General features: G+C 45.8%; 1 protein-coding gene across 1 annotated transcript in view; it reads right to left on the bottom strand.

Moving 5' to 3' along the window:
• The window catches only part of LOC128693517 (uncharacterized), a 31,296-nt gene that overhangs the window by 14,602 nt on the left and 1,453 nt on the right, over positions 1–15,241 (bottom strand). The window contains exons 2-4 of the mRNA XM_070097278.1: positions 12,173–12,350; positions 1,753–1,940; positions 867–951 (exon numbers count right to left, since the gene is read on the bottom strand). Of these exons, the coding sequence (XP_069953379.1) occupies positions 867–951; positions 1,753–1,940; positions 12,173–12,350 (451 nt within the window). The remainder of the gene's footprint in view (positions 1–866; positions 952–1,752; positions 1,941–12,172; positions 12,351–15,241) is intronic.

Below are 15,241 nucleotides of genomic sequence, written 5' to 3' on the forward strand. Positions count from 1 at the left end.
CCTCACACCGAGGACATCTTCAGCAGAGGGCGTCAAGGCGAGGCCGTAAAATCCACTACTTATTATTACTGTTTTAGTATCTTCATCTGGGTTGATCCGTACCATTAATCATGTACGTACAGAACCTATAAGTCATCACAGGTCTTGCTGTCGTACTCGAAGGTGATCAGCAGTGTTTGTGGTGTGGGAGAGGAAGTATTTGATGAAGTGAAGAGTCACAGTCACCTTCCTAAGATGAGTTAGTGTCTGGTGCCCGCAAGACAACACATGAAGATCCGCTATCATGGTGTAGTCACTCTGACCCAAGAGTTGGACCTTGGCACAACACAGGCGGCAGACAAGAGGCAGATCCAACTTATCATTGGTCAAGGACAGTCACTCGTATTCTTTGTTACAGGTTAAACACCACGACATCAAAACATCTTTTACTTGAAAGATGAAGATACAACAGTTGTTGCTGGAATAACTACCACGTAGTGTCAACACTGTTGTAACACAGTGAGTCGTATAGTTCCAGGAACATCACTTAGTCTTCAGAAGATCGATTTTCGTGCCTATACACATGGAGAGGGAAGAGTAGCTCCAGTTCCTTGAATCGAGAACCCTTCACTAGCACCACGTCACCCTCTTGAAAAGCTGACAGCAGAGGCATGCAAAAAAGTTCCAGATTTTTTCTCTCAGTCTCACTAAATTTTGTTTTACACACTAATTCACTCAAGAATTTTAAAAGATCTTTGTATTTATCAATACAAAGAAGTCTCTTGGATATTTATATTAAGGTAGTAGGACTATTTATCAAACAATAAATGATCATACTACTATTTTTATTAATAATAATAATAATGTTGCCGTAATGAGTGTGTTACCTTGACCTGGTGTTATACTGAGCTTGACCTTGACGACGTCACCTGTGGTGGTGGAAGCGTACACCAGCTCCTCGCACTCGTCTATCTGTGTGTGTCATGTATGAAATTAGCACATTCCAGACAATAATGTTGGGCACTCACTCTCACACACACACATATAAACACACACATACACCTGCCTGGAGTCTACCTGGAGGGTATTTCGGAGATCAACTCCCCCCCTCGGCCCGGTCCATGACCAGGCCTCCAGATAATCAGGGCCTGATCAACCAGGCTATTACTACTGGTCGCAAGTAGTCCAGCATATGAACCACAACCTGGCTGATCTGGCACCGACTTTAAGTATTTGTCCAGCTCCCTCTCGAAAGCAGCCAGGGGTCTATTGACAATTCTCGTTATGCCTAATGGGAGGCTGTTGAATAGTCTTGGGCCCCAGTGTACCAATGGCGCCCCTACTTTTCACTGGGGGTATTTTGCCCAGTCTTTTGCTTTCGTGGGGAGTGATTTCTGTATGCAGATTATGGACCATTCCATCTAGGATTTTCCAAGTGTAGATTATGATTCATTTCTCTCGCCTGTGAGGCGAGGGTGATCCATCCAAACAAAGTGAGTATTCATCAGCACAGTTAATGTGAAATGCTAGATATATGCTCCTTTTGGGCAAATTGTAATGTTTAACTCACAACTCAACAGCCTCAGTGGACACAACTACAGCAGCCCGAAGGGGTTTCCAGAGAGCGGCTGCTGGAAATCATGCTGTTAAAAGATAAGTACCGCTTGTCATATATTTATTGTCATGCAGGGAAGTGTACTTATCTGACTAGTTTCTCCACAAATTGGTCCTTTGCTGGAACACACACATACACACTCAAAATAAGACACTTACCTGCAAACAAGTGTAATTTCTTTCCAAAAGTCCCAGGGAGATGGGAGTGGGTGTGAGCCTGTTGTTGTCAGGATTGAGTGACCACGCCCGCAGCATCCGCACGCCGCCCACCAGCATGAGCGTGGGCGTGCGAGGGGCGGTGCACAGCAGGGTGGCGATGCCCAGACCTGGCTCCCCAGCCACTACACCTGGCGGAATTATCCTCAGGTTTGTACTAATATTTTCAGTACAAATTTTGACCCAACAAGATCACACACCGTCTGGATCACTGTAGGAAATCAAGTTTGATCAGAGGGAAAATAGCAAGTTTTTGACTTGAAGAAGACTTTGATAATGTAGATCTTAAGCGACCTAAATAAAAAATATACGAGACACACACACACGTGACTCGACTCCTGTAAACGCATAGAGGTTAACACACAAGGATAAAAATCAACTTAATATACTAATATAAAAAACACAAATACTATCGTGCCCCATTAAAATATTAATGTAAACGAAGACTCCTGAAGCTTGGAGATGCCTACACAGGGCTCAACATGGCCGACACGGCAGGTTGTGTAGCGGGCTAGCTGCGGGATTTTCAAGGATAGCTCCTGGTCAAAGAGGCTGACCAGGTCCCTACTTAACAGAACTCAGTGTGAATGCTTTGAGAAGATACCAGAGCAGCGAACGGACATCCCAGTGCATCGTTTCAGCGTAAATAGTTGAAGTGTTGTGCAGTTTCAGAGGATTTGGTGTTGTCGAGTCAGGACCAGTCAGCGCCTCCCCCCCTCTCCGCTGGGGGGGAGGGGGAGGGCGTGTGTAGTAAACAGTGACCCTCTCATAACGCCTCACCCCTGCGCGTCTCCCCCGCCTCACCCACCCAACTCCCAGCGCCACCCCATCTGTAGAGGGTACTTCTCCCCTAACCCACGATGTCAGCGATGGCACTGCAGGGAGTGCCGGGCTCACAGGAACTTCCACTACAGGGACAGCATCGTGGAGTTCGACCGCGAGGCAGCTGTCAGGTGTGCCACAGGCAGTGTGTACTCAGTTCCTCAAGCTTCAACATCCGTGCACACGAGGGCCTGGGATCTTCAATCAACTTGGCGTCCACCAGGACGCTGACATGTCCCTAGGGACAGCTCTCCATCGGGCTGCTAACGGAGTCACTGGCTTCTTGGACCTCTTGGGGAGGGTCGATGGTGCTCGTGCAAGCAGCAGATCCCGGGGCAACTTGCTGCTGTTTGCAATGGCTGTCTACCGAGGAGAGACAGGCACCTAGCAACATCTGTTGTTGGGGCAATGGATGAATTCCCTGCTATGTTTGTTAACTGCTCATTACTCTGTAATTTGTCTATGATTGTAATCATGTGATAACGTGTTTATCATTCATTACCTTTGAAACTTGTCATGATTTTGACCAGCTCTACCTGGAGCTCATTACCTTTGTAAATTCTCATGATTAATGTGTTTATGATTCATTACCTTTGCAATTATTCATGAGTGTGACCAGCTCTACCTGGAGCTCATTACCTTTGTAACTTGGTCATGATTATGACCAGATCTAGTTCATTACCTTTGTAACTTGCTCAGCTATCAAAACTTTGGAGTCCAGTCCCTGGACCAATTATGTACCTCTGTAATCTTTTGACTACCGCCCACAGGATGGGTATGGGGTGCATAATAAACATATTAAACTAACTAACGCACAAAAAGCAATGATGAAATTAACGAACAGTAAAAGTTACATCCTCACTAACAACACTGGAACCTACTATTAAATTTACACCAAAGGAGGGGAAGGACAACCAGTTACCATTTCTCAACGTTCTCCTACTCACTGGTGAAAACTGACTATTTTAAAGTTTATCGTAAACCTTCCTACAAGAACGATCTACATTTCTTCTCTCACCATGACATCAGAACTAAGAGGGGTAATTATAGGATTCTTTCTGAGAGCTTACAAAATTTCCAGTCCGCAGTTCCTCGAAGAATGCACATACATTACACATTTTAGTCCACTACACTTCGTACGTGACTGCAGGAAACGTGCAACACGAATCCTCAACACGATCAACACCAATCAAGTTGAAGCAAGGCTCTAAATTCTAAGTTATTATTTTACCTATCAGCAATGTTGCAACTAACGTTAAGAATTTTTGACAGGAAACTAACTAAAATATTCACCAGCTTTTAAACTACTTTTAGAAACCTTGTACAAAAACCCAAAAATGACTCTGGAACAAGTGCAGGAGTATGCACTATGCCACGTGGGGGGGGGGGTGATAAAGTACATGTCGGGAAAACAGCCAGATCTCCGGATGTTAAGATCAGGGAACACAAAACGCTTACAGCAATGATGACCGTAAAAACGCGAGTGTTTAACATAGGGACGATGTTGGACATACCATGAAATTCAGTGGGGCTAGACTAGTAATTAAGGAACAAGATTTAAGACGGCGAAAGTGCATAGAAGCTGCCCTGATTGCTGTCATTAACACTATCCATAAAAAATCCGGCAGTTACACTATCTCAGAATTGCTAATCAATAGGATATTACCCATTCTGGAGACTACTGTAACATGTCAACAGGTCCCTCTCTAACCCACCCGTCTCACCACATTAGTTCCACTACTACCACCATCACCACCACCCACGCGACACCACCTACTCCAGCCACTATATATACTCGTTTTCATAGTTTTCTCTGTATTAGGACTGAAGAAGTCACGCCTGGCGAAACGTTTCCTTGAATAAATGTCCTAAACTGTACGTGTCTTTTTCCACACAAAAGTTACACTCAAAAATAAATGGTATCTAGTAAAATTAACCAGTGCCAGTTAAATACCTCACTAAATTATTGCAAAAAGATTCCACTAAAATTTCCCCAAGGTTGTTAAAGATAACCTGGTAATTATTAAAAACCATGACAAAGGCAGAAAAGCTTAAGCCCTGGGTAAACTGTTAAAATGTGTACTAGAGTCAGTGATATACCACAAGCTACAGAGAGGTGAAGGAGGCTGGAGGAGCTGTGAGCAGGTCATTATAGGCGAGGTGTGTACACAATTTACAATCGACAATTTATCTCAAAGAGACAAAATCAATAGAAGAGGAGGGGGAGGAAAAACATCCACGTCCTGCCGAACCCAATATAACTTGCTGCCAGTCTTTAGGGCCGACTGGGCCAGCTACTTCCCAAGGACATGCCTGTTGATAGGGCCCAATGAAGTTACTGTAAGGCAAGTCTTCGGTAAAGCGGGTTCGCTACAGCAGTCTTTCCCTCTCCATGGCTCAGACACCAAAAGAACTTCATATCCTTGTGTCATGAATGAAAATGAGGTAACCACTACTGAATCTTTTAGACCACAAGGTGGTCAGAAGTATACTGGACCAGGGCAAACGGAGCATGACAAGAATTTGAGTACACGATGAACAGCAATCTGGACGAAGGGAACACGAACACACTTGTAACTACACGACACTAATCTTTAATGGCAATAACAGCAACGCTACCCAACTCTTTGACCCATCAGTAAAGACCCTTATCCTTAAAGCATCAGCAAAGTCATGTTCCAAGAAATTCGCTGTTACGATTCTGGCCTGTAAGCCACTGATTAGTTTAGTGCTTCTCGTAACAAAGGTATAACAGGTGCCAGGAAGTATTGACATACACAGTCATCCATGGCGTAATAAGAACTTTAAGGTCCATTCGTCTCTCGACCTCCGGGGAGAGAGGACGCACGCCTAGTAGCTACACCTGCCCTCTGGTGGTGACCTTTAGCAACTGGAAGGCAAAATGGCGTATCGAGTGGGTCAGCGGATCAACACTGTTTGTATACAGCTGGTACGTGGCACGCTCACTGGAGAAACGATGAATACATTGCTACCCGCTATCATCAGAGACGTCTATGGTGTCCCCAACGATGAAGTATATGGTGTAGCCTTAAATGGGATGACCAGAGTATTCCTGAAACTGAATCGTACCGGCGTCTACGACAGACTTGTTGACGAGTACCAGGAGAGGAAGGTGACTGTGAACTCGGCAGTGGACGTCGTCTTGCACGACGTATCTAGGTACTATACGTGGGTGAAGGTGAGAAACGTCCCTTTCGAGGCGACTGCGTATAGTATACAGGAGGTCTTCAACAGTTATGGTAAAGTTCATTCAGCTACGATGGGAGTATGGAAAGATGGGCCATACGAGGGACGACCTGAGGGTTCTTATACCCTCAAAATGACGTTGGCTAGGCCTATACCGTCCTACGTCATGCTAGTGGGTTACAGGACGCAGGTCTTTGTGCACTATGCCGGCCAGAGAAGGACCTGTCGATTATGTAGCTCCTACGACCATATGGCAGCACAGTGTCCTAGGAGGCAGCCTACCAGGGCTCCTGGTACGTTGGCAGTGGAGCAGCGGCCTTGTGAGTTGATGCCGGAGTTGGGAGAGGAGGAAGCAGGGACGAGTGGTCGTTGGAGTGAAGAGGTTGATCGGGAAGTACCGACGGTCGGTACCTGTGTTACACTCCCGGTAGGCTCGGGGGAGCAGACAGGACCGTCGGGGGCTCCATCAGGAAGGAACGATGTTCCTCAGGAAGATTTACTGGAGGACGTGTTGAGAGGTTTTTTGGACGGGTCGGGGACCTCCGCCTTAAGTGCTGCCGAGGCTGATGTGAGGGAGGAACAGCAGTCTGTGGTACAAACATTGTGTGGAACTCGCTTAGAGCAAGTGGTGGAGGTGGAGGTCCATCAGGAGCATTTGTCGGATGAAGACATGTGTGTGGGTAGTGGTTCTAGGAAAAGGCCTGCTGGCACGGTTGAGGCCGAGGAGGTACTCACGCCGGGGCAGAGGCCGGGCAAAAAAGCTTGGGCAAAGGATGAGGAGTTGCTGGACCAAAAGGATCTAGTGGATCCTGATTTATGTAGTGAAAGGGTAAAAGGTGGGGAGGGAGCCAGGGGAAAGTCTGGTGAGGCGTCGGGTCGACGCACAGGAAAAGGGATGGTAGGCAAGCCACAGAGGCATAGAGGGAAGCCGCCGTTCTTATAAATTTCAGGTGTGTCACTCTAAATGTGAACGGTCTCAAGGCTGAGATCAAAACTGTGTGGTTAGTATGGTTCTTACGTAGGTTCCAGGTGGATGTGTGTTTCTTGCAGGAACACAATCATAAGATTGGTAGTGAGTTGTTGTTGCATGGGTATAAGTTGTACGTTAGTTGTGCTTGGCAGTTGAAAGGGGGGGTGGCGATAGCGATAAAGGAGACCAGCCCCTTGCGTGTCACGGGTTGGGAGGAGGCAGGGGGGAGGGTTGTGCGGGTAGATGGTGTATGGGGTGATAGAAGGGCATGTTTCATAGGAGTGTATGTGCCGGCGTCGAGCAATACACGAGTAAAAGCGGATTTTGTGAGGGAAGACTTATTGTACCATCTGCGGGGATTGCCTGCCATCACGATTATTGGTGGGGATTGGAATTGTGTAATTCGGGGCCAGGATGTTGAACCGAGGGGGGCGGGTTGTGTATTACGTGTTCTGAGGGATGTGTTGAGGGACGTGGGTGTCGTAGATGTTGCAGGGGGAGGAGGTTATATGGTGGAGCACACGTTCATTCGCAAGGGGTATGCTGCAAGACTAGACAGGATTTACGTCATGAAGGGATTGGAGGTCAGGAGGGTGCAGACTTTTGATGTGGGTTTCTCGGACCATAGGGCAGTGATAGTGGATCTGTCGTGGGAAGGTGCCGTGCATATTTACCCCGGCTATTGGAAGTTGAATGTGCGGCTGCTCGGGGGGAAGGGGGGGGAATGGGATTTGATGAGTGGTGGAATGGGTTTTGGGGAGATAGGGATCGGGCTATGGAGCTTGTAGAATGGTGGGAGTTGCGGGCGAAACCTGGGATCGCGAATTTTTATAGGGTCAAGGGCCGTGAGGAAGCGAGATGGAGATATGGTTTGCAGAATTATTTAGAGGGACAGTTGCAGGCATGTTATGGGAGGGGGGGTGGGGAGGGGGGTGGGGAGGGGGAAGATATAGCACTGCTTCGAGGTAGGATTGAGGAGATTCATAATGAACGTTTTGACGTGATACGTTTTCGTTCAGGGTTGGATGATGTGTTGTGGGGGGACAAACCGACTGGGTATGTGCTGCGTAAGTTTAGGGAGCGTAGGAGAGTGACCACGTTATTGCAGTTAGAGACTAGTGCGGGAGTGGGGGATTACCAGGAAGGTGAGCTCCTCATCTCCACTGAGAGTATGAGCATTTATGCAGGGGAATGGCTCAGGAGAAAATGGAGAGAGGGTAGGAGGCGGGGCACCTGGCAGGCATCTTTCAGTAGGGGGGTTCATAAGGCTATAGGAGAAAAGGATAGGGTGGGGTTGGAGGCTGATATTAGTGAGGCTGAGGTGGCAGATGCGGTCTTCAGCATGAATACGGGTAAGGCGCCAGGCATTGACGTTTTGCCTATTGACTTTTATAGGGCTCATTGGGGGTGCATGAGGCATTGTTTAGTTGGGGTTTTGAAAAATATGCTAGATGGAAAGAGAATGGGTGAGTCACAACGTACAGGCATAGTAGTATTAGTACCAAAGAAGGAAGGGGCGCGGGCACTGAGTGCTTTCCGGGCAATTTCCTTAATGTGCGCAGACTATAAGGTATTCGCAAAGATTCTAGGGAATAGAATGAAGGCAGTTCTCGGATCGCTTTTACACAGAGGTCAGTTTGGGATTCCAGGAAGGAGTATGCGGGATGGACACAGGCGCATAAGGGATTTCTTAGAGGGCTGTGGAGGGGGGGTTCTAGGGGTTGATTGGGAGAATGCGTATGATTGTGTGGACAGGGTGTTTTTGCGTGAGAGTTTGTGTGATTTGGGTTTTGGTGCCAGGGTGGTAGGGTGGGTGGATGCATTGTATGCGGGGGCGATCATGCGTGTGCAGGTGAACGGTAGGTTGGGTTCTGGGATTCGTATGGAGAGGGGTTTGCGGCAGGGTTGCCCACTTTCACAGCTATTATTTGCTTGTGTTCAGAACCCATTTTATGAGCTTGTAGACCGAGAGTTGTGTGGGGAGGGGGTTGAGGGGAATGACGGGGGGGTTGTGGGTTACGTTGATGATACGACGATCTTACTTAGTGGAAGGGAGGATTTTTCAAGGGTGGGTAGAGTCATCGAGAAGTTTGGGGCCGTAACAGGAATGAGGGTAAACAAAAGCAAGTCGATGTTGTTAGAGGTGGGCACCTGGGTAGGCGGGAGATTGGGTCAGGGGTTTGGATGGAATGTAGTAGAACGGATTAAGATTTGTGGGATTTGGTACACAGCGGACAGGCAGGAAAGTAGAAAGATTAATTCAGAGGCAGTTAGGGACAGGGCAGTGGGTAGGCTACGTGGCCTTCGGGCCAGAGATGTTACGTTGCACCAAAGGGCTGTGATTGTGAATTCGTTGGTATACAGTAAGGTTTGGGGAGCGGCGGCAGTATATCCCTTGAGAAATTGTGATGTAACAGACATACAGAGGAGGGCATTAAGGTATATATGGGGTTATGGGAGGGCGTGGTTGGGACGTGATGTAGTAATGACTGGGGTGCGTCAAGGGGGATTGGGTTTGTTGGCATTGGGGCCCAGGGTGAGGGCAATATACATCAAGGTGAGATACCTCAGTGCGGGGGGGGGGGGGTCTGGGGGTGGCGTGTGGGGGAGGTGATGCGGGACTTACGTTGTTGGTGGAGTGGGAGGGACCTGGAGGTGTGTGAGGATATGTTGAGGTATATGTTAAGAGTGCGAGATGTGCGTCATTTGCGAATAGGGAGGCTGGTGGGAGTAGAGTATCATCGGGAGACGCTGCAAGGGGTGGCTGTCTTCCCCACATATAATTGGAGGGTAATATGGGAGGAATTTCGAAAGCTAAGAATGCCAGCAAGGGTGAGAGAAGTGGTCTACAGATTCCTCATGGGGACATTGGCGTCAAAACAGGTGTTGAGGCAGATGGGATATGTGAGTGATGCTTCATGTGTGCATTGTGGTGACGTGGAAAATGCTTTCCATGTGGTGTACTTTTGTCCTTTTTTGGAAAATGTAAGGGTGTGGTTGAGGGGTGTTTTTGGATTATTGGAAGGGGGAAGGGTGGGGGTCCTTAGGGCTTTACTTTTAGACGTGGGAGGAGTGTCTAATGAGGTAGCGAGGGCGTTAAGGTATATAATGGTTGATTTTTTGTATGTTTCTTGGGGAATGAGGGAGGTGGGGGGTAATGTCAGGATCAAGGCCTTAGCGGCGAGTTTTTATAGGTCGGTGGGTAGGAATAGGAGCTTATATGGGGGTCAGTGGGTTGCTCTTTTTCCGGAGAGTTATCGGGGACTGACTGTGGCACGACTACTACAGTTGGTGCCGGGGAAAGGCAGCAAGGGGTTGGCTTCCGGAGGTGAGTGATGAGTACTTGGAGATGATTGTAGTAAGGAAGAGAAGAGATGGTGGCTGCTCCAGTGGTGTATGTGAGATAACATGATGTAAGGCCTGTCTGTGTGAAGGCCTTTGTGTGTGTGTGTGTGTGTGTGGTGTGTGTGTGTGTGTGTGTGTGTGTGTGTGTGTGTGTGTGTGTGTGTGTGTTGAGTGTGTGTGTGTGTTGAGTGTGTGTGTTGAGTGTGTGTGTTGAGTGTGTGTGTGAGTGTGTGTGTTGAGTGTGTGTGTGTTGAGTGTGTGTGTGTTGAGTGTGTGTGTGTGTGTGTTGAGTGTGTGTGTGTGTGTGTGTGTGCGTGTGGTGGGTGTGTGTGGTGTGTGTCTGTGTGCGTGTCTGTGTGAGAGTCTGTGTGTGTGGGTGGGGTGTTCGGTTATTGAAATGGGGCTTCTGTGAGAGAGGTGGAGGTTTTTGGTAAGATTTTCTTGCTTCTGTGGGTTCGCCAAGGCGTCCTTTCGATACTTTTCAAAGACGGACCAAACAATTTTTTAGGAAATAATGAGCGAAGAATTATTTGTGTTGTAAAAGATGCGGGGTTTGTTTTTGTTGCCCCAGAGACTATTGTTAGGATTCCTATCCTATTTAACAACTGTAGTACGGGCGAGGTGCCTGCGTGCATCAGGCTCATGTATTTCCTGTATATTTAACTTTGTCAATGTTAGATGTTCTGTGTACGAGAGTGGGCATTGTACATTGCCCTATTCAGTATTCCTTCCTGTTGGGAAGTTAATGAGGTAGGAACGTATATACACACGGATTAAGGGTATATTTCACCTGTTCATACTGTGTACCTGGTGGGTGATGGGAGGAGGCACACATCTTAGAAATTTTTTTCTTATTTATCATTTATTCTAGAGTATGCAAAGTTCAATATGATGTGTATTTGGGTTATATGGGGTGTGGGGAGTACGATTTAGTCTCCTCGAAAACATTGTCAGGAGGTTTTAGTTTTCGAGAATCTATGTACATAATATGTTACTATACAAAATAATTGTATGAGAAATGTTTTGGTGTATACTTAATGTTTTGTATATAAAGTTTTGTACAAAATATGCATAAGTGTAACAGGTTTTGTTATGTAGCTTTTTTTGTTAAGGAATGCTCAGGTGTAGGTTCTTCTGTTTCATTCCTAGTTAGGCTTGTTTTTTCTCAGTGTTGAGTGTCCTTAAATAAAAATAAAAAAAAAAAAATTCCCTACCTTTTTTTTTTTGTTAAGTTTTATGTATAACAACATGTAGATTGTATACTGTGTCCTTAAATAAAAATATAAAAAAAAAAACAGAGAGAGAGCTATGTCTAAGAAGGTATCATGAAACGCCTGCTACACTGCACCCCATATCCCATATTGGGTACTGAACTCTGAATCTATTAAATGTTCTTAAATATGTAGCTCCTCTAGTCAAATTAATTTTTAATTAATTTTTTGATATTTCACCTTCCTGAACATAATTGTTTTATTAACGTAAGGATTCAGATTCACATGCGTCGTGGCTACACTTTACAGCTGATGTATTGATAATCAGATTACGACCTTTGTTTATGAATTTGATTGTGGTATACCATGTAATGACAGTTATAAATTCGTATTGTTATTATAACCAGGGGGAGCGCTAAACAAGTAGGATTATACAGCGCACGTGGGGGGTGGGGGTGTTAGGTATTCAGGCTCAATTCAGGGAACCGGAGCACAGATCTAATTCCCTAAATCAAGAGCCCCTCACCAGGGTCAAGGAACCTCCCTTGGGGGGTATAAATTCGTAATATGAAATCTAGCTGAAGGAGGAAATATCTTAATCATTTATGCCGAAAGAGTTGTTTAGTTCTTAATTAGGCAGCAACCTATGGAATAATGAAACCTCTTCTGGGGAAGTAATCCCTAGTCCCTACCTCTAGATACAAATCAAACTCCACCACTCAGCCTCGGGTGATCTTGACTAAGCTACGATCTTGACTAAGCTACGATCTTGACTAGGCTACGTTCCCCTGGTGGTGCTGGGACCTACTGGTAAGTGGTCTTCTGCTGGGGATGTGCCAGATGACGAGGTAGCCGTCTAGGATTCCTCCGAGGCTCACCACGTACTCCTCCCCTGCCGTGACGCCCACTGCTGCCACTTCCTCCCGATGGACGGTGTAGCTGCCGTACTCCTGACGATTGTCGTATGTCCACACTACCACTCTCGCCTGCAAGATAGATTTACACTTAAAATACACATTATATTCATGGGGAAGGACTAAACCTGTAAGGGTCACACAGTGCCAAGAATATGGATGGCAGTCAGGATCAGCCCAGTGAAGGGTATAGTTCCAGTTCCCTGCATTAACAAATCCTTCACCCTGAAGAGAAATACACAAAAAATGCTATTCTGACCTGTGTTCACGGTAGCCAAGCTACTTTACATCTCTTAAGATCTGCCTCATATGAGTCTGTCATACTATTGGAGTAATGACTCCCAGAGCTCATTTACATATGAACTCTAGAGGAGTAAGCCTCAAATACTTAAGTAGGTGTAAGAGTAGTATAGATATCTAGTGACTAGCTGTCGTTGATTCTTGCTTTTTTTTTTACAACATAGACAACCCTGGAGATACAATGCATAAAATACCAACACAATGGAAAAATAAACACAAATGAAGTGTAATGAGATTCATTTCTGACTACGTTTCGCCCATACGTCACAAGCAGAGCTACCTGGGTAAAGAGTAAACGAGTATATATACTGCAATGGTGGGCAAACTGCGGCTCCCTAGACACTACTGAGTTTCATTGTCATATTTCCTTATATATATATATATATATATATATATATATATATATATATATATATATATATATATATATATATATATATATATATATATATATATATATATATATATATATAATATATATATATATATATATATAATATATATATATATATATATATATATATAATATATAATATATAAATAAAAATAAAAATAATATATATATATAATATATATATATATATAATATATATATATATATTTTGGCAATGTCTGCTTAGCTGTGCCGGAAAGAAGGGGAAAGAAGCTAGCCTCAATGATCATTAAGAGACTTTCCTAGAGCTGATAACCTCATTTGCTTTCCTGGTCAATACAAAAACGGGAGAGGCAGAACCCTCCCTCACTCCACTGACAGTGAAAAAGTCAGAGTCCAGGTGAGCAAGAAAATTGAAGAGGGCAACACAGTGGGGGCAATCAGAATTATTACCAGTGAAGATACAGTTGCCCTCAGGGATGCTGACACGGCAGAAGCACTTAGAGGAAAGCACCCTGCCAGGGAAACCAGGGGCACCAACAGTTCCAACACCTCTGTCCCCACTGATAAGGCCACATCATTTAAAGAATGGTTAATCCAGTTATCGGGGAGATTGCAGAGACACTGCTTTCAGAGATCACAAGGTTCGTCAACAATTCCTCGGCTGGTCTGATTCCTGACGAAATTAAACCTTTCTTTTTTGATGCATCACTTTGTGCCCTTTAAAAGAAGGATGGAGGAAATAGGCCAATTGCAGTGGGCAACACTTTTCCCGGCCTCGTTTCCAAAGCTTCTGTCCGAAGTATTCGTGCACAGGCAGCCATGATGCTTCAACCAAACTAGCTTGGCTTTAGGGTCTTGCAAGGAAGTGAAACAGCGGTTCATGCAACAAGGGCATGTACCAACAATCTGCCCGAGGACATTGCAGTGGTAAAATTAGATTTCAATAATGCATTTAATCTTCCGAAAAGAGACGTGGTATTAGCAGCTGTACAAGAACATTTCCCTGGTCTCTTCCCTTTTGTTTCAGCTGGATATAGCAAGGAATCAATGCTCCTGTTTGGAGAGCATGAAATCACATCATCAGAGGGTGTCCAGCAAGGGGATCCTCTCGCACCATTTCTCTTCTGTATAGCGGTTAGGGAAATCACAGTCAGACTGACCAGTGAGCTAAACATCTGGTTCCTGGATGATGGCACACTAGCAGGTACAAAGGAGTCCCTTCTAGATGATCTTACACAGGTGATGACACGGGGACAGGAAATGGGTCTCATCCTGAATCCATCCAAATATGAAATCATCTCAGTCAATCAACAAGTGATAGATGCAGTGAGATCAAAACTACCAGGAGCATCAGTCATTGCCCCCACAAATAGCGTCTTGCTTGGAGCACCTCTGGGAAGCGATGCCATTGACACAATTCTCAGGAAGAAACTGGAAGAGTTGAGGAGAATGGAACAACGAATAGGCAATCTTGACACCCACGATGCCTTGTACCTTCTCACAAAGTGCTTGAGTCTGCCCAGGTTGACATATTTCCTAAGATGTGCACCTTCATATGATAACCCTATACTGCACGAATATGACAGTATCCTGAGGCAGATTTTTACGAAAGTACTTAACCTTACTCTAGAAGACGGGCAGTGGAACCAAGCTACACTTCCAGTCAGACTAGGAGGCATTGGTGTCCGCAAGTCATCACAGATTGCGCTACCTGCTTTTCTGTCCTCATGTGTTGCATCCAGAGGGCTTGTAGCAGCAATTCTCCCTGAACATCTTAGGGACAAGATTGGAGTCCAGGACCAAAAGTTCATTGACGGAGCCATGATCTGGGATAATCTAACGGGCTCTGAAACCAGACCTGCTCCCCCCAACAACTACAAACAGTCGCACTGGGATGGCCCAATAGTGGAGAATATAGCCTCAACAATGCTTCAGAGTGTGTCAGGGAAGGATAGAACCCGCCTCCTGGCAGTGAGAGCTCCTCATGCAGGGGACTTTCTGTTGGCTGTTCCCAACTCCAGCCTTGGCACACGCCTCGACCCACAGACCATCCGCATTGGTGTTGCCCTTCGACTTGCCGCCCCTATTCTCGCCGAACACAGGTGTATTTGTGGCAGTGAAGCAGCAGACCGATTCGGGTACCATGGTCTTGTGTGCCGTAAATCCGAGGGAAAGATTGCAAGACATGAGGAGGTTAATAACATTATCAAGAGGAGCCTCACAACAGCCGGATGCTCAGCAGTAAGAGAGCCACCCCAACTATGCAGGTCTGATGGCAGCCAAAAGC

Source organism: Cherax quadricarinatus, chromosome 57, assembly GCF_038502225.1.
Source record: "Cherax quadricarinatus isolate ZL_2023a chromosome 57, ASM3850222v1, whole genome shotgun sequence".
In the NCBI taxonomy this organism is placed as follows: Eukaryota; Metazoa; Arthropoda; class Malacostraca; order Decapoda; family Parastacidae; genus Cherax; species Cherax quadricarinatus.